The sequence below is a fragment of the Patiria miniata genome, unplaced genomic scaffold (genome assembly GCF_015706575.1).
Source record: "Patiria miniata isolate m_02_andy unplaced genomic scaffold, ASM1570657v1 HiC_scaffold_30, whole genome shotgun sequence".
Lineage (NCBI taxonomy): Eukaryota > Metazoa > Echinodermata > Asteroidea > Valvatida > Asterinidae > Patiria > Patiria miniata.
The window spans coordinates 7,403,036-7,421,568 of NW_024037070.1; the positions used below are offsets into that span (position 1 = coordinate 7,403,036).

Sequence of the window (18,533 nt, forward strand, 5' to 3'; positions counted from 1 at the left end):
CTACCACATACAATAACTCCTCAATGGTTGTAGCACAGTCTGCTTCATGGATAACCTTGCACTCTTCTTTGATTAACCTACCACATACAATAACTCCTCAATGGTTGTTGCACAGTCTGCTTCATGGATAATCTTACACTCTTCTCTGGCAGTCTCGGGACCAGGTTCGTCTAGCTTAAACTGGTTCTCATTTTCTTCTGCAAATTAGGAAGAAAAATTTACAAACATGGAAACTGATAAAGCATCGCTTCAAAACCCTCCCTCTCTTGCTGGCAAAAATGATCCCAGCAGTAAAGAACAATCGGGGGACAGTTTTTAATGATTGAGAGCACACGTACGTACTACCTTCATCATATAGAAATATTGAGTGGCTCAGAGTGAAATGGGAGGAATATTATCGCAAGGTAAAATCTGGACTTTTTCCATTTCACGAGGTGAAGCTGAATGAACAGGAAAAGTCCAGATTTTACTGAGCGATAATATCCTATTTCACAATATCTGTTTTATATAACTGACATATAGATCCTTGTCATTTGATATACTTGAACTTTTGATTCAATACAAAATTGGTGGAAAATGTATTTCTCTCTTCCAAACCACCCCTTTGCAAAAAATGTTTGAACCAAACTCTGAAGCGCTGGCTCTTTGGAACAATACGGGCTACCTGCAAAGCTGCACGCGCACACCAGCATGCATTTGCTCACCAAATACCGTGTCATGGAAGAAGAATGATCCTAACTGTTGAATAGTATTTCCCATTCCCCATGGGCCTTTTCCAGCATGAATGGGAGTAATAACGAATGTCACGTGATGTGAGTTCCACCAATCAAATGATAGGGATCTGTTTGTGAAGCAGGATTGACTGGTGGTGATTGTTATGAAACCTAATACAGCTGTGCTTTGACTGTAGGTGATTGGTAAGCCGGCTGGGACTACCTGCATACCTGCTTTTGTCTGTTGATGGAATACGACTAGTCATTGTGCTTTTAATATATATGATCTGACTGTTGGTGACTAGCCTGTGTGTAAGGGCTTGGCAGGAGAACAGATATTTTGACTGTTATGTTCTGAAGTTAATTGATGGGGTAAACATATATCATTACTCACGGACTGAACTATTTTGGTAGGGTAAGTCCTCGCCAGCCCTCTTAGGCAGCAGGAGCAGAACATCATCATAGCACGCCGCGAGGAAACCCCTGTTGTCATGAATGGACTTGCCCAGAGTCATGAGTGGTGTGTTGTCTTTGAAGTGGGTATTGGCACCATGAAAGCTAGACGCATAGATGTGAGTCTGATGATTGAAAATATTTTTAAAAAGTTTCAAACTTTATTACAGGAATTCCAAGAAGAAGAAAATATTTAACACACTCTTTCTAAATACGGGCAACAACAAAAAGTGTTAAAAAAGTTTTTCAAATTAAATTATCCAACAAAGAGGTCATCGCCTAGTCTGGACAATACGCCACATTTGGCCTGTTCACTGACGCTTTATGGGGTAATCCTATACAATAGCACTACAAGGTTCACAAGGGACAGTCAGTCAATGAATCGGTGAGTCAGCAACTAGTTGCTGCGTCTTCAGCGGCGACTATAAACTGCGTTTAAAATGATCGCGCATCAGTTTTTCAGTCGCGCGACCGACTATGAGCCTGCCTTTAAGGGAAGGCAGCTATGAGCTCCGTGCGCCGACAAAAGAGGGCGCCCTTTCACCTAGCGACTGTTCCTTATGTGTGACGCACGTACACCAGGGGATTTGTACTATGTACACGCAGTGGCCGTGCTTTGCGGCAAATAAATTGCAGTCAGGCAAGATGGCGTCAGTCGGTCACCCCCAACTGTACTCTCTTTGCCGGTGAGGGGGTACTTGTGAACGGAGTGGATAGTACAGCCAACTTGAAACAAGATGCATATAGCAACCAATACAATATTAGAATCGAGAGGCCATTGCCTGTCTTCAAATACACATTTGTTATGACTATGAAGTCACGTCTAAATAAGCTCTGTAATATAAAACTATATTTAAAGGACATACCACAGGAGGAGTCAGGTTGGCGTAGCGGTACTTTCCTCGCCTTCCACCGCTGTGACCCGGGTTCGAATCCCGCCTGGGCCAATATGTGGATTGGATTTTCAGTCCCTGCCTGATTCCGTGGGTTTTCCCCAGAATATTCTTCTGGGCTTTTCCTCCCACCTCTAAAACTGTAATTTCTTCTCATTGTCTTCTCTCCACAGGTTTCTTCAGGCTTGCGAGCTACAGTGCCTAGGGCGCTTTTGAGGAATCCTTGGTTTCATTACCAGAAATGAATAATAATAATAGTAATAATAACTACCAACACCATGACCAAGACTAAAATTTGGACTTACAGTAGTGGGCAGTTCCTCGCCACCAATGTCAATCACGAGTATTTGACCTGTCCACTTGATAGTAAGATAGATCCACCGGTCAAAGGTCAACCAAGAGGATTTAATATTGGTCTCCCAGGACAGGTTGTCGTCAACCACCTTCGCCCGGATACCGGTGATGGATTGAAAAAGAGACAAGCCACTCTCCCCTGAGGATTGAACGAAAAAGTGTTTGTCACGTTAAGAAATCCTTGAGTGCCAGCTGAATATAAACTAAGCACCGCAAAAAAAGAAACTTCACACTTATTGAAGGTGTCATAATTTTGAATCTGATCGTCTTATGATAACGTCATTTGTATAGACCTTTGGGGAATGTTGTTAGCTACATTTTGATGCCCCGTTTGCTACCAAAGACTGTAAATCATCTAACATTGACAATGGTTTATGAAAAATGATGCAGTTTGAAATATTGCAAATTTAAAGAGTATGTGAGCAGACATTGCTGCGTGACAAAATTATGCTGCCCGAAACGAATGACCGGGAATACTGATCACACAGTGCTTGCGTGCATGGGAGCAGGTGAATTGAATTACCCGCGCTTTGTTCAGGCAGTGTGCAGTCGATAGGTGCCAATGTGTGGTTACGCATTTTGAAAATGTCCATTATAGTAGTTCGTTTTATTCGGCAAAGCCGTGAATGGGTGCGCACAAGCGTTGAAAGAACGCACATTTGCGTGCAGTTGTGATAATTCGTTAGTTCAGTGCGTCGCATTACATAGCTGCAATCGGGCGCAATCCTAAAAATATTGTTTTCTTGGAATATACACAGCATTCACTGAGCTAAAAGTTCACTTCTTTAGATTTTAAGCAAATTTTGTTGCTTCAAATGAAAAAAAAATGCCTAAATGGCAAATGATATACTCTACCTTTAACCGCTGTTTTTGTAGCGATACATAAAGTTGTTCTTTTGTTTGAATCAGACACTAGAATTAGTTTCTGACTGATCTGTGCCCCCCCCCCCTTTTAGAATTAATAACGTGGGTCCCAAAAGCCAGCCTACTCGCAGGGCGGATCTGTTTGTATGCAAAACTAACCCAATATTAAAACCTTTTTCAGGGGACAGTAGATGCCCAAAATAGGTAAAAACAGTTTTGCATTTTTGTTAACATAAAACACACAAAAAGACAAAAAAAGTGAAATTTGATGTAGAGCTTGGAGAGTACAACTTTCAGGGCTTGAAAAGATCATTTATATTTACCCTGTTCCTCAGCTCCAACACTGAGCAGGTAACCACTGCGTCGGTGAGAAGTGACCTCCGTCAACTTGACCCACATTGCAACGATGAAGCCATGCTCACAGGCCGACGGGCGCGCCGGGCACTGCGCGGAGAAATCGCCCAGGGATATCCACCCGCTACGGCCGTCGGTGCAGAGGGCTGTTCCCTGATCGCGACGGTCCGAGGTGAACGTAGCCCCGGCAGGGCTGAGCTCAAACGGGTGACGCAGGCGTAGGGTGGGCTCAAACGACCAGCAGTAGTCTCCGTACTTGAAGCAATAGAGCTCAGACTCTGAATGGATTGAAAAGGCAATGTTGTAGTCAAGTAGATTGTAGGCCATGCCTTGCATACCCAATCAGATTTTTTTTGTGGTCCACTTGTAGGCAGAAGATGAAATTGTGTTTAAAGTGAAGTTCATTCATAATAATAATAATAATAATAATTACCCTGGATTGGACATTTGGGACACATCCCCATGGACTTGTGCGTAAAATTTTTCAAACTTAAATGTGCCCTAACCCAATATTCCCTTGTCCTTTTTCCACGAATTTCGGTATGTTTACTAATAAGACCACGAGCAACAAATATAATCTAATTGCGACAGTAAAATTCTGCCAATAAAAGGGGGCAGTGAGATTAGGGAGACATGAAAATGTCTCCCTAATGACCGATGTCTCCAATCGTGCGAAGAAATTACGAAAATTAAAAAAAAATAACTACATTGTATCTCACTGGCACATCATTCAAACAAAAAGGTCTTGTTGTCCCCTTTAATTTGTTACAGGATTTGAAGTGGTGATTTTCGTAGTTCTAAAGATGTCATACATTTTCCACTTTTAAGCCAAGTCCAAATTCGAGTGGAATTGCCATAAAAGGGGTTTTTTTTGGTCAGTTTCTTGACCTCAGTTCGTCGATGAGGATTGTATGCTGCATTCTCCCTTAAATTTAAGAACGATGAATATCAAACATACTCACTTGACATCCCAAGCAGTTGGTTAATATTCCACCGTTCGATATAACTCTCCCAAATTGCCAAACTATGAACTTGAAAGGTCACTGGATGTGACGGTGTTGGGGTGCTGGTCGCTCCCACGATCAATTGTGGTGTAGGATTAGGAGAGATGGACTTCGGCTCAAAGCGATAGTTAATTCTTCCCGTGAACTGGAAGCCGTTGATGTAAAGGACGAGGTTTCGTGCTTCACTCCATGTAAATGCCACATTGGTCCAAATGTCGTTGGGGAAATGCTGGGGGCAAAACGGTTGGAAGTTAATTAGCTTGAGTTTTGAAGAATAAGGTTTGAAGATACACAAGGCAATCCCATTAGAGCTGGTCATTGAGATATTGAGCACGATGTGTACACTGTATACACAATTGAAATGGCTTGAACATTGCTGGAGTAATTGGCAGAACAAAATCGTTCGAGTTTTGTCAATTTTTCAATCTTGTTTGTTTACCTTGACCACAACAGCATTTGTGATGGGATCACACTAAACGAGTTGTTTGTCGACCCTGGTCATTTTTTTTTTTACAGATTTTAAAAAGAGCACAATCTCAGCATTACTGCTGTGAAAACCGCGCAAGTTTCATACACTAGTCTATATTAGTGAATCACACGTGACCACGTTTCAGTCAACCAGGATAAAGAACAAGCAAGAGGTGTGTTATAAAAGTAACCATGTGCTGGCCGGTATTAGACAAGTACATTTTGTATCATTAAAACCGTCCAGGGGCCCGGACATGGATAATATATCCCATATCCACATCCAGGCTCCTAGCCGGTTTTAAACGTACTTGTTTAAAACCAACCAAGCACATATTAATTCCCTTAGTTATTGCCTTTCCATCACACTAATATCTCCTTAATTTAATGACACCAATTTAGTCCATCAATTTTTTACCTCCACTTCTAATGAAGCAAACCAACGGCCTGGTGAACTCTGTACCCCCAGCCACAGTACTGCATCTAATACGAACATGACAAAACCTGGCTGGTCTTTTCCATTTAAGTCTCTAGTTCTGCATTAAAAAAAGACATGAAAATAATGAGTTTAGTGCATCTTGTGGCTCAGCTCATGCAGCCATCATTGAAGGAAGAAAATGCGCGTCCCAAAATACCCGCATTTTTTTTTTGCGAGGCTCTAGTGTCGGCGCAGAAACACGTACCGCCATTATTTTTACACCATTTTAAAGCTTGGAATCTCAACTGTATCCCTGGCGAGTATCGATTTGATATTTAAAAGAGTTTTGAAATTATTTGTGTTCAAATAAAGGTACGTCAAAAACAACCTCAACCAATTTCAAGGAAAATCGATGATCCGGTATATCAGATGCAAACTTGAGTCACACTTTGAGCGCGCTTTTCGAATAGGTACATACTTGCACGTGAATGTCAAAATTGAACTTGAAATGAAGAACACTATTGTGAATTCATTTAAGGTGTAGTCTATGTTGATCGAAATGAATAGAAAACACAGAAAGTAAAAGGCAACGAGATCGTCACATCATGAACACGATGAACCATTTCCACATTAGAAAAAAAATTGGTTGAGTTTGTTTTTGACATGCCTTTTTTTTTAACTCAAATAATTTCAAAACCCTTTTGAAAATCACAGCAATACTTACCAGGGATAAAGTTAAGATTCGAAGCTTTCAAATGATATACAATTAATGGCTGGAGCCTAGCAAAAAACTGTTGCGGGTATTTTGGGACGCGCTGTAGGGGTTTTGCTGTGACGAGTTCAAACCATGACAAAGAGAGTTGCCAACCAACGTGTAATGTTCGTCATTTGAATTTGGAAATTGATATACATCAGGGGACAAAGGACTAATGAAAAACAAGAGCAAAAAGAGGTGGGTGGGGGATTAAAGCCCGAGTCCATCATTTGCAGCTATCCAAAAAAGTAACTGGCGTAATTATTGTTGAAAAACATACTGGTTGAAAGACAGTAAGGGGACTAAACTCCCTGTGAAATTATCCTTTCTGGCAAGCTCTCATTTTGAAGAAATCAACGAAAGAAGGCATTTCCAATGGTAGAAGCACCGTAGGAAAATTTAAATTAGTTGTTTGTTTTGTTATTCAGCGCAGCGCGCACAAGCATTGGAACGACGCAAAGGCGCACACGGTTGCTATAATTCGTCGGATCAGTGCGTGACATCGTGTAAAGCTGCAATTCAAAACAATTCGAAACATGATTTAGCAACTTTTGATTTTAAATTGAGATCCTAGAATGCTGTTTTTCTTGGAATATGAAGCTGAAGCTGAGCTGAAACTTCATCAAGTAAATTGTTCAGTATCCTTCATTAGATTTTGAACACTTTTGTTGCTTCAAACAAACAAAATGCACTAATTACAAATGATGGACTATAGCTTTAAGTGCAAGTTAAGAAGTAAGAGTGATCAGGTCCCATTTATTTACCTGCAAGCCAATTTTGACAAATCAACACTCCATACCTCAAATTGTGCATGGATACTTCTGAAGCAGTTTTCTCACCGTGACATTTTTCAGGATTGTACAAACACTACGAATTACCTACACCACAACAACCATCTGACACTTTTCTTTCAGCTGGTATATGGTTGAAGTGTATGTGCGGCAAAACATATATGCCAGATTGCAGAAAAGCACAAAATGCATCATGGTAGACCTAATACATACCTGATTATAATTGACGGTTTGCTAGATTTAATGCCATGCTGATATCTTAACCAGAGGGAGACGCTTAAACCAGTGCTGCACTTAGTAGGGTCGGTAACACACCTTCCCATAAAATCACCTGAAGAATATATCCATACAATGACAAAGATGAAGCCAATTAATAGATACATCATGTGTGTGTGTGTCATGCATGCAATGTGTGTCATTTTCTATGCCGAGTCAAACTCGACACCAAGACTTTTTGCAGATGAAGCTGGAGGAATTGAATTAAAGGTCGATACTCAGCTGAAAACACTGAATCTTCGTTTCCTGTGTACTCATTTTTGGTGACTCATACATAGACTTGAGTCACTATTAACAATGCCTTGGACTCTTCAGATTCAGACATGGGACTCAAACTCAATATTTGAGTGACTCAAATGACTCTATTTAAAAAAAAATATACTCTAATTTATGTTTTCATGCAAATGTTTATAGTTATTCACATGAAACAATACATTTTATATTAAATTTAACCCTGCATCTTCTTTCGTCAGACTGGCTCAAACTGACTCATGTCTCAGACTCGGACTTGACTCAAATCACTCGGGACTTGGACTCAGGCTTGGCATTGATCATTTGGGCTTGGACCCGAACTCGAGGTTTGAGGATTTAAATTCAAGTTTGTTAACAAATTTCTTTTAAAAACTCTTATTTTGGGGGAGAAAATTAAGCAACAATTGCAGAATCCTTGTGGACAAACAAATATCTGACTTACCGAGATTAAGATAAGCACCTGGGCTGCTTAAGTCTACCACGTCAGCGTATGGCACTGTGACATCTCCACTTGGCCCTTCAGTGCCTCCAGAATTTGCCAGGATATCAAAGGTACTGCTAATGAATCGTTGTTGGTTCCAGTAGTACGTGGCTGTTGCATATTGGTCATTTTCTGTCGAATAAAATAAATGACAGCCATTATAATTTTATTGGGTTTTACCATTCACCAATTTAATGGTTTAAACAATATGCAAGAGGAATTAAATTCAACTGGAGTCCGAATCCTTCGCATGTATTTGTAAGTTTTTGACAACGTGTGTCAGACGTGTGTTGGACACTCCACTCCCGACTCATTCAAAGTACTGGGTCTGCAGAGAATTGGGGCTTGGGTTTGTTAATTTCTTGCAATAAGACTACATTTTTAGTACATCTGGGGACTCGGAAAAGGCCGGGTCTTGAGCCTGATGAGGTAAAATTGATGTAGCACCTTGAGTGTCGATGTTGGTTCAAATTCCCCCGAAACATATCCGTATTCTAGGTGGGTCATGTCTCATTGCATTTTGCAGAAGGATCTTAGAATATAAAGCCTAAAACAGTGGTCGAACAGCTGTAACTTTGCGCGAGTCACTCGTTCACCGCACACACTATTTACGCCGCCATGTTTGTTTGTGTTATTTACCTCGCTACGATTTTCAAGATGGTGTACCCTGAGAAAGGTCTGGACGTACATACACACACACAATAAATTACCTACGAGACCCATTTCCCTCCTTGCCTCCCATGGTTCTATGTAATGCTCCCAGATGGCCAGCCATTCAAGGGTCACGTTGGCAAAGCCGGCCAGGTAGTCGTTCCGTCGTCCTACCAGTAACCGACTGTCCAGGTCGTGATGTCGGAGGCGCACGTGTCCCGTGCGGTCCCTACCGTGGGTGTTACCATCGATGTACAGGACCAAGCCTAATGACTGCCGCCACGATATGGCAAGGTGGACCCAGTGGTCTAAAATAATGAAGTGGAAAGAAAAAACCTGTCACATTCTTAGTGGTAAGTGTTCAGAGTTAGTTAAGGGTACGCCTTCCTAAGGCGAGGTAAAAAAACAAACAAGTTTCTCGTCCCCGCCCGCTTCCTTTTTGGAGGCCGCCTGGATTTTTGTATTATTGTTTATTTTTGAAAAATGTAGTAGAAAAACACCGAAAAAGTCTACAAATTCATCAGAAAATAAATACCAATACCAATACAAATCTAAATGACACTGTAAATATGTTCAGTTCTCTTGTCCAACTTGTCTTTCATCTTTAAAAGTGTCTTCGAACAGTGGAACACCAACGGTTGCAGGAAATTTTGAAAAGGCGGTCATCTTGAAAAAAATAAAAAATAAAAAATAAAAAGCCCCGCTTCCTCCCTTTTTTCAAAACCCCGGACGAGAAACTATTTTATTTTTTACTCGGCCTAATAAAATGTAACTTTTGTTTCAACTTTGATAATTTGTTCTGACCCTTTGCCCACTTCACTAATTGGCCACAATGAGTATTTAATAGCGGCTGAGAAACTCTGCCAAAAAGAAGTGTTTTCCTGTGTGTTCTCTAAGAAAAACTAATAAATATTCGATTAACTGAATGTACTGATTTCTTTGATCAATGTTCCAATGTTTTTGGGATGTAAAAATACTGCTATTCTGCCCACCGGACATGCCACGCACATACTAACGCCTAACTGGTTGGCATTGAAATTAGCTACATTTGAGAGATCAAAAAAAGTGCTGGATATGCTTTTTCTTACATGTTTAGAAACTTGATCCCTAAGATTTGTTTTGTTGGATGCAACATGATTATGAAAAGCCATGCGCGGAATGACCATCAACCAATATTTAAGTTTGACAATTCTAGGCGCGTCATTACCTGACCAATTTGAATGGGGACGGAGTGCGACAACAAATTTGGAAAATTTTGGATATTACCGGAAAATAAGTGGCGATATTCTTCGCAGCATATTTGCTGACATACGCTTGATTTTGCCGACAGGACTATGATTTTGCTGACGACAAAAAATAATGAGCCGGGACACCCCCATCCCACCCTCCAACATGCCCCCACCTGCCCCCTCCCATCCCTCACCCTACCCACCCCCACCCCCACCTCTCCCCCACCCCTAGCAAAATCAGTGAGTGGGACTTACCATCATTGGAAACGAACTTGACCTCCACAATCCACTCCCGTCTGCCGTCTGCCACTGTTGCCCTCAGTCTGTTTCCCCCATGTTGGTAGAGCGCGCAACCCCGCGATGACTGACCCCCGGTACTGAAGATGAATGCAAAGGAGGTGTCGCCGACACTGACTGGCCTGTGGACTTTGACCCACAATGCAAAGGTGATTCCGTCGGGACAGAGCGATGGGTCACTGACACAAGTATCTGCGAAATCACCTGGTAAAAGATTAAAAGTTTGGGGAGAAAAATACAAGAGATGTCATCAAGTCATCAAATGACGTTCTGGCACAATTTATTCTTATGACTTTTGGTAGAAATTTTGTTTCATTTTCATCCCAAGTGTCAGGCAGCTCTGGGGCGTTGCCATGCCAAACAAATTTGAATGGGGGGGGGGGGAGGAGGGGTGAGACAACAAACTTGCCGACAGACGACAGACAACTTGCCGGGGGGTTTGACACCATCTTACTGTTAGGGGCATATTATTCAAAGCGGAATACCTTAAAGCACTATTGAAGCGACCAAAGGTGGCGCTATTCGTTGGCTACAATTTGAGGACAGATACTCAACTTTGACAACAGGATATTATGATTACAATGTAGGGATGTCACATACTGCTACACCCCCAGTTATGCTACAGCCCTGGCATATCAGGCACCGTCGGCAATATGTTCAAATGTCTTCCGAATGGTCATCCCCAACTCTTTGTAACTGCTGAGTTGCAAACTCAGTCGAAAAACCATATCTTTCACTTCACTACACACAATTTTTATTAAGGAAGCACAGCGAAATAAAACAAACGATACCACAGTGTCGTTGAAAGGAAACATAACATTTCAAACGATATCTCCTTACCAAGGGCAAGCCACTGATCTGAAACCCCGTCCACATTCATGGCCCATCCTTTGTCATCTCGTCCAGGGACTTGGGCAGGTTTTGATGAGTAGGCAATAGGCCCTGTAGCTGCAATACCATGCTGGGACAGGAGGGCGACTTGGTCTCGCCTGAGGTAGCCGTCTGTCGTCCACAGGTAGTCTGCTCCGTGGAGGACTTGAAGTTCATCAGCTGTGTAAATTACACAGGTAAATGCATATGATGGAGTGTACCTTTAATTTTTCTGAGCCGCATAAGGATCCTGTACGCAAACCATTTTTATTGGTCACTAATGTGTTGGAATCCCTCCTGACTCTCTCTCTAACTTAGTAACTTTACTCTCTCTATGCACAGTTACCGACTTTGTCAAAACATTATGCTATGCTTTGCTATGTGAGGCGTTCTCGCTAATGATCGAGACAGAAATGGGCAGAGGTCAAAATGGGGGGGTTTCCAGATATTAGGAAAGATAATAAAACTGTTTGTTGAACTCCAATCGGGTATTAATTCTGTTGACAAGTTACGGCTATTTAAATTTTGCATTTATCGACATATCAAAATTTGAGTAAATACTGAGAAAAAGGTCTTTACAGTTTCAAGTTTTGTATTCGTGAAAATGAAAGATGCCCATTGTTTCTTCCTTAACAGGATTCTTAGGTTTTTTTTTATACTATTTCTATAAAAGATTTGTAGTAGACATTTCAAAGATTACAAATGTTCATAAATCTGAAAATCAAAAAAATAATTCCCCATTCGGTTGTTTGCATGTTTCTCCACTATTTCCTGTGCCCAGTTCCATCTCTTTTTGGTCAGAACACCTCACATGTTACATAAAAATCAGTGTAGGAAAGTGCAAGGAAAGAAAGGATTTTATTCATACCTGTTACGCCTAAAAATCGATGGCGCTCAAAATCGTACAAAAATCGGTCCCAGATGACAAGGTCGGACACTGCCATTGGTGACGTGGTTGACCTCTGACCCCTACTACCCAGGGTCACGACCCACGGTGATGATGACGGTGGTGGCACAGTCGTTGATTGCCGCTGGGATGGGACCACATCCAGGGTGCCCACCTTGTAGCTATTGATGTAAGCATGGAGGTCAGAGGCTGGTCGCCAGGTCATCGCGAGGTTGCACCATGAGCCTAGTGGCAGGCTGCTTGATGAGACTGTGACTGTCCATACATGATCGCCATCATTTACTATTTGGAGGAAGCAAAAAATTCTGATGACGGAGCTCCCATGTTAAACTTGTCTTTTCAAAAATAACTATTTTTTGGTTTAATTCCGAATAAAAGATTCCGTTCCTACATTGTAATTTTAATTCATTTTTTATCGCGCTGACAAGCACACTTAATTTGTTATGGTACACACACTCTTGTTGTGCTTAACTCTTTTTTGTGTGATCAAGCCATAATGTCAAAGTACAATGTATCTCACCTTGGAATTTCATCCGTTTGTTGGCATCTATGAAGATACCCAGATGAGGCGACTCCGCCTCATCGACGTTGGTACCAGAGTAGAAAAGGACTGTCTCTTCTTCCTTCAGAGCCTCTTGTTCAAGGAGCACCCATAGGGATACGGCCAAGCCACGGTCACACCCAGCTAGCCCCTGCTCCACACAGGTCACACCTAAAACAAGAGGGACAGCTCAAAATAGTAGACAATTGCACAGTATCGTACAAAAATACAGGCATGCAACTGGTCGGGCGGCCTTGGGCCAAGTGGATTATGAATGGTCTTTTCCCAGGCTTTCATTTGATGTAAAACTTGTTCTCATTGGTTACTCACTTCTATCGGAAAAACGAATTACTTAGAAATTTTCACCAATCATATCCAGCGTCTGTTGACCACTCACTTGGATCGTACCACTGTAGCATTCCAAGCTTTACAAGACTTTAAAGAGTGTTTCTCAATTTTTGAAATTACATAAGTGTGAAGTGAAAAACGAGGAAAAGTTGCACACAATCAAGGTTTCATTGGAAAGAGGACACATTGGCGTTTTTACTTGATCTTTAACATATTTGAAAATATTTATCAGATTTTTTTATAATTTACATTTACATCTTGGTTTTTATTGTCTTTTTTTGAGACACCCTGTTCATCAAATCGGGTATGTTCGTTGCCAACTTTCAATCATAAGTGCCATTTCATTCACCAGTTACAACCTTAAGCCCGGTTCATACTCAGTACGAAAGCGAAAGCGAACGCGAATTTGTGACGTCATGGCAAGTATTCAGGCTGCGAATTCGTAAAAGTTGAACATATTTGAACTCGGGCAAATTTCGAAACGAATGTTTCATGACGTCAAATTCGCTTCGCATTCGCGTGAAGTATGAACCGGGCTTTACCTGGGGCGTTAAAGACAGGATTCAGCCAGGAGTGGGCACCAATCAGTCTGTAATACTGACCAATCCTTCCCTCAATAATCTCAGCACCGGATCCTAGGAGGTTGGCTGCAAATTTAGTCTCCAGGGTGTTGTAGTAAGCCGCAAGTTGGTAGAAGGGGTTTTCTCTGGGGTTTTCATAAGACAGTACTATAGACAAATAGAATTAATAAGACAAGCATTTAGACATGGAAACATCTTCAAATTATGATTCAGAACCAAACTGAATGCAGTGGCCATGGGAATGAAAACAAGTCATGAATTTTGTGATGCGTTGTTTTTAAGGAAGCTTTCTTAGGCCCCCCCCCAAAAAGTCTCCGGTTTCTGGTATGCGTGTGCGTCGCCATAGCCATGCGCGTTGGCAAAATTTAAAAAAAAAATTTCAATGTAAGATGATGTCTCAAAACCGCCAAACTCACTGGTTTGACTGGAATCTCGCTGCTGCACAATTTTAACGTGTTGTTAGATGGGGTTATGATCGAGTATAAGCTTTATGTAGCCTCTCTGGGCTCCCATATATTTTGCACTCAATTTAGTCGGGCAGCATTTGCAGACAGTGTTGTAATTTCGTAAACGCTTTTTAATTAGCTCAATATACTTCTCAAGCCTTGTGGCCTTACTGAGGTCACCTCAAGCTGCACTGTGAAGGATATTCTGAGAGTCTTAAGGGGATCGAAGCGTCATCTGCAACATCAGACGACATTTGAAGAGAAAAAAAAGTTGAGTAAAAAAAAAATGCGTCGCCGCACCACTTTTGGGGCAAGCTCCATACTAGAAACCGGATACTTTTTTTTGGCCTTAGGCACATGTGCTGTTGCCTATGTGCACATGGGCAAAGCCTAATGGATAGGTCTATTAAAAAGTGGATGCTAAACATTTTTCATCTTCTTCTTGTTATTTGTCATTGAAAATATGCATGTTATCTGAAATAAATCATTCTTAAATACATACCGTTGAACAAGTCTATCAGTGGTACTTCATGGAGAGTTGAATAGTCAGCATCTGGATACAACTCTGAAAAGAAATCATTGTTTTTGACTGATCAGTTTAAAATAGGCAACAGCTGCATCATTGAGTTCCATGCCATACAGTGTATTATATAAATAGAACATGGTTTTAGGGTGGATAGTGACATTAGCTCCCCGAGGTGTCTGAAGTTAACAAACAAGTACTTGACTGAGGCGAAGCCAACAAGCTAATATCGACTATGTGCCTGAAATAAACCATGTTAGGCCACAAAAAAAGTCTCCGGTTTCTGGTATGGAGCTTGCCACAAAAGTGGTGCGGCGACGGGGCTTTTTTTTACCCGTTTTTTTTAACAAATGTACATTATTTTAAAGCGCAAATCATTGGCTTTCCATTGATACCAACTTTATTTCTGTAGCTTAATTTATTCCAAAGATATGACGCAGGAACTTCAACAGTGTCCTGCCAAGTTTCTCTAACCTCATTTCGAGAAAAATGGCTTTGGAAAAAAAAAAGACACCCATTGTGCCGTCAACGGCAGTGAAAAACGTTCCTGCATATTGTGAATCTTGGATACCTTGGCTACTCAAAAATGCAAAAAAATCAAAAACGATTTTCATAAAAATAGCTTCTACAACAGAGAGTTTGGGTGTCTTTTTAGGCAGCCCATATAATTACAAAAGGGAACAAAGATAGGCCTACCATTTTGACATTGCTCTCCTTCATAGCCAAAAGTGCATAGACACTGGTAGGACCCGTCCTGCAGTGTCCAGCATGTGCCATCATTCTGGCATGGGTTACAGTCACAATACCCATCTATGAGAGGAAAATAATGTCAAAAAGGCTTGCTATAAATAAATTTAAAGTCCACTTGTTGCCTGCACAATATACAATACGCAAACTGATTAACAAGACTGTATTTAAGATTGAGAGTTTGGATGGTGGAGTATCGGGACGTTTTGGTTTGCGGTACCATCATGTGGTAATAACTACTGCTTAGAAGATGTTTAGTTCTGAAAAGAACTTGTCCTGCTTATTATCAACTTCGCTTAGTAGTTTGTGTTCTGATAAGAACAGTCCTGCTTTTAAGTTCTAACAGAACTTGTCTTTGGTCTCAACGTTTCGACTAGCCTGCTCTAGTTATCGTCAGGAGACTGTATTTGCTGAATATAATTCATAAGCCCTTATTGTCAGATAACATCACTTTTTTTCAATGCAATATGGGAAGATCATTCCAAAGCAGGTAATTTTTCTTTTAATTATCACCTTTTTATACCTAATAACATACATAAACTAGTAACTTCTTTTAATACCCAAAATGTACTGTCAGATTTTAAAGTACATTTAGTGCACACAGAGATGATGAGATATACAGAATTCTAAGGTTTTACATGTGGAGTCGTGCAAAATGACTGATCTCATGGCACTGGCTTATTTGTCCATACCTCGATTCCGACGCAATGCAGAGCGAGCTATATAGAAAAAATCAGCCAAAATCAATTGACAGACAGAAAGTTGCATTACTTCCTCCAAATTAACCATGTTTTATTGATCACTTGCCATATATAGATCTGTTGCATATGATAATTCATCTTTTTAAAGTTTTCAGTATGGTAACCACCAGCAATCCCACTTGTAATCGCTACTGTTGCATCGTTGGGAGTCTGGGAGCTGATCTTAGTGTAACCGGGGAGAGTGGAAATGAGAGGGATTGCAAACAATAATGATTGTCCACTCTCCGCAAAACCGAGCGGAAGCGCTACCACTATTAAATGTTTGAATAGGAGAGAATTCAGGTGTGGGAGCAAGATATCTGGTTGTTTCTGTAAACAAATGGTTTTACTTACAACAGACTAGATATTATTACAAAAATATGGAGACAATGAAATCTATATTGGTGGCTTAATGCAGTCGATACTAAGTTTTTGTAAGAACCACAGTCAAAAAGGGACTGGTGCAAATCTATCCAGAGATCTGAAATACAATAAGATACAACAATGAATTGCCAAGGAATTACTGTGAAATAATATTTCTGATCAAAGTATATGGGCAAAATTAATGTTAGCCTTTACAACACTCCAAAAAGAAGTGGAAATTTGTTAAATACTTTAATATTTACAACATCAACAAACAATCCTTCAACACCACTATGATCAGTGAATTGTTGAACAGCTATTATTTTGTCAAACTTACGTCACGATAACTATTGCAATGATTGCAATTAAAAATGTAATAAATCGCTGTGTCAGATTGTGGCATAAAAATACAAATAAACACAATGATATCGCATAATCTAGTATCATTTACTCACCACTTGCTTGAGCTGATCTACCATATCTATGTGAATGCCAAAACTATCGACGACGAAACAATGCTGGAGACAGCAGCTTGCCAGGGATCAGCAATGCCCGGTTGTTGTCGCTGATCGGGAACCTCACCCAAAAATTGTAATATTTGTGAGTGCACTGTCGTCGAATTGCTGGTGTTGTTGCAATGCAAAGTTGGATCGAAATCAATCTGTAGCCTCAGCTCTGCCCTACAGGAAAACTACAGGAATTTGCCCGGAATGCGCGCTATTTAGTTTAGCACAGCGCGGTATGAAAACACAGCACGCAACCAGCAAAAAAAAGTTAAGTTGGTCACGAGAGGGCGCAAAACAGACATATTTTACACAACAAACGCACATGACGGACATGACATGCAAGACATGATTTGTTGTATTTACAAAATTTATGATGGAGTTAGTGACCTGTCGAGTTAAAGTCAGTGAGAAAACAAGACTGGTCACACTAGGTGGCTTTTTTTCTTTGTAATACTGACAAACGGTCGATAATATGGGGACGCAAATGAAGAGTTTTATCTCCAAAACGCGATAAACACCATTTTGTTACCTTTTAGAATCCCGCTCTCTCCTGACTGCCCAAAGTACGTTTGGACGGCTGTTATATAGTTCAACACAGTTTAAAAATACCATAAGGCGAAAAATGGAGTTTAGGCCAAAAAATAAAGTCTCCGGTTTCTGGTATGGAGCTTGCCCAAAAAGTGGTACGGCGACGCGGCTTTTTTTTTTTACCTGATTTTTTCGGCCTCAAATGTCGGCTGATGACTGCAAATGGTGCCCGACTAAACTTATTGCAAATATATGGGAGTCCAGAGAGGCCACATAAAGCAAATTCTTGACCATAACCCCATCTAAAAACACGTTAAAATTGTGCAGCAGCAGGATTCCAGTCAAACCAGTGAGTTCGGCGGGTTTGAGACATCATCTTGTATTGAAAAAAAAACTTTTTCATTTTGCCGACGCGCATGGCTAGCTAAACGGCGACGCGCGCGCATACCAGAAACCGGAGACTTTTTTTTTTGGCCTTAGAAGCAGCTGTTATATTTTGATTTTATTCTTTATAGTTTTACATAATAGTGCAATTTGATCACTGTTATCAAATGGATATATTGCGTTTTGGAAATCAACTCTTCATATTATTCTATACTTTCCAGATGCATTGGAACTGCATCGAGTGAAGCGTGCCGTGTTTGGCTGATAATGGACAAGGTCTCATAATACAACTCTTGAGGCTATCAGCATAAAGATACGTAGGATCATTCGCTAGTATTACCCACAATGGTACCTACCGATTTAATCGCAGAAACTGTGCTCAAAGTGAAGATCGTGGACTGGTATCAAATACCCTGTGAAATTATTCAGCCTAAAATGGTATTGTTCAAATGTAAACAACCACTGAAGATGGTTGTAAAAGTGTGTCCGCAGCCACACTTTTTTTTAATACCAGGCTGCCCCGTCAGAACTCATTACTTGGTAAAATCCGTAAATGGGCGCAAGTCTATACCCCACAAGCGAGTGTTAATCAGTAATAGAGATCAGTGGGCAAGGATCATCGGAATCCTTACTGCCTGAATGAGAAGTTGGCGTAGTTTTTTTTTTAACTTTTTCTCCGAATGTATAGTATCTACTGAGCTGAAATTTTAACAAGTTAGTTGTTATTAAACCTTCTTCAGATTTTGAGCAATTTGGTTTTTCAATTAAGTGAGACAAATGCACAAAAAGCAAGTGATCCT

The 18,533-nt window shown here is 40.7% G+C and overlaps 1 protein-coding gene across 1 annotated transcript; it reads right to left on the reverse strand.

Annotated features, from left to right (window-relative positions):
* Positions 1-72: 72 nt before the first annotated feature.
* LOC119739102 lies at positions 73-16,794 on the reverse strand. Its single transcript, XM_038213934.1, has 18 exons — positions 16,771-16,794; positions 16,093-16,282; positions 15,162-15,275; positions 14,445-14,507; positions 13,458-13,643; positions 12,547-12,738; positions 11,988-12,308; positions 11,090-11,299; positions 10,208-10,453; positions 8,783-9,031; positions 8,034-8,204; positions 7,277-7,394; positions 5,519-5,636; positions 4,594-4,864; positions 3,601-3,909; positions 2,365-2,552; positions 1,108-1,291; positions 73-197 (listed from the first exon to the last, which is right to left on the reverse strand). The coding sequence occupies exons 1-18, from the start codon at positions 16,792-16,794 to the stop codon at positions 73-75; spliced, it is 3,279 nt and encodes a 1,092-aa protein (XP_038069862.1).
* Between the last annotated feature and the right edge of the window lie 1,739 nt (positions 16,795-18,533).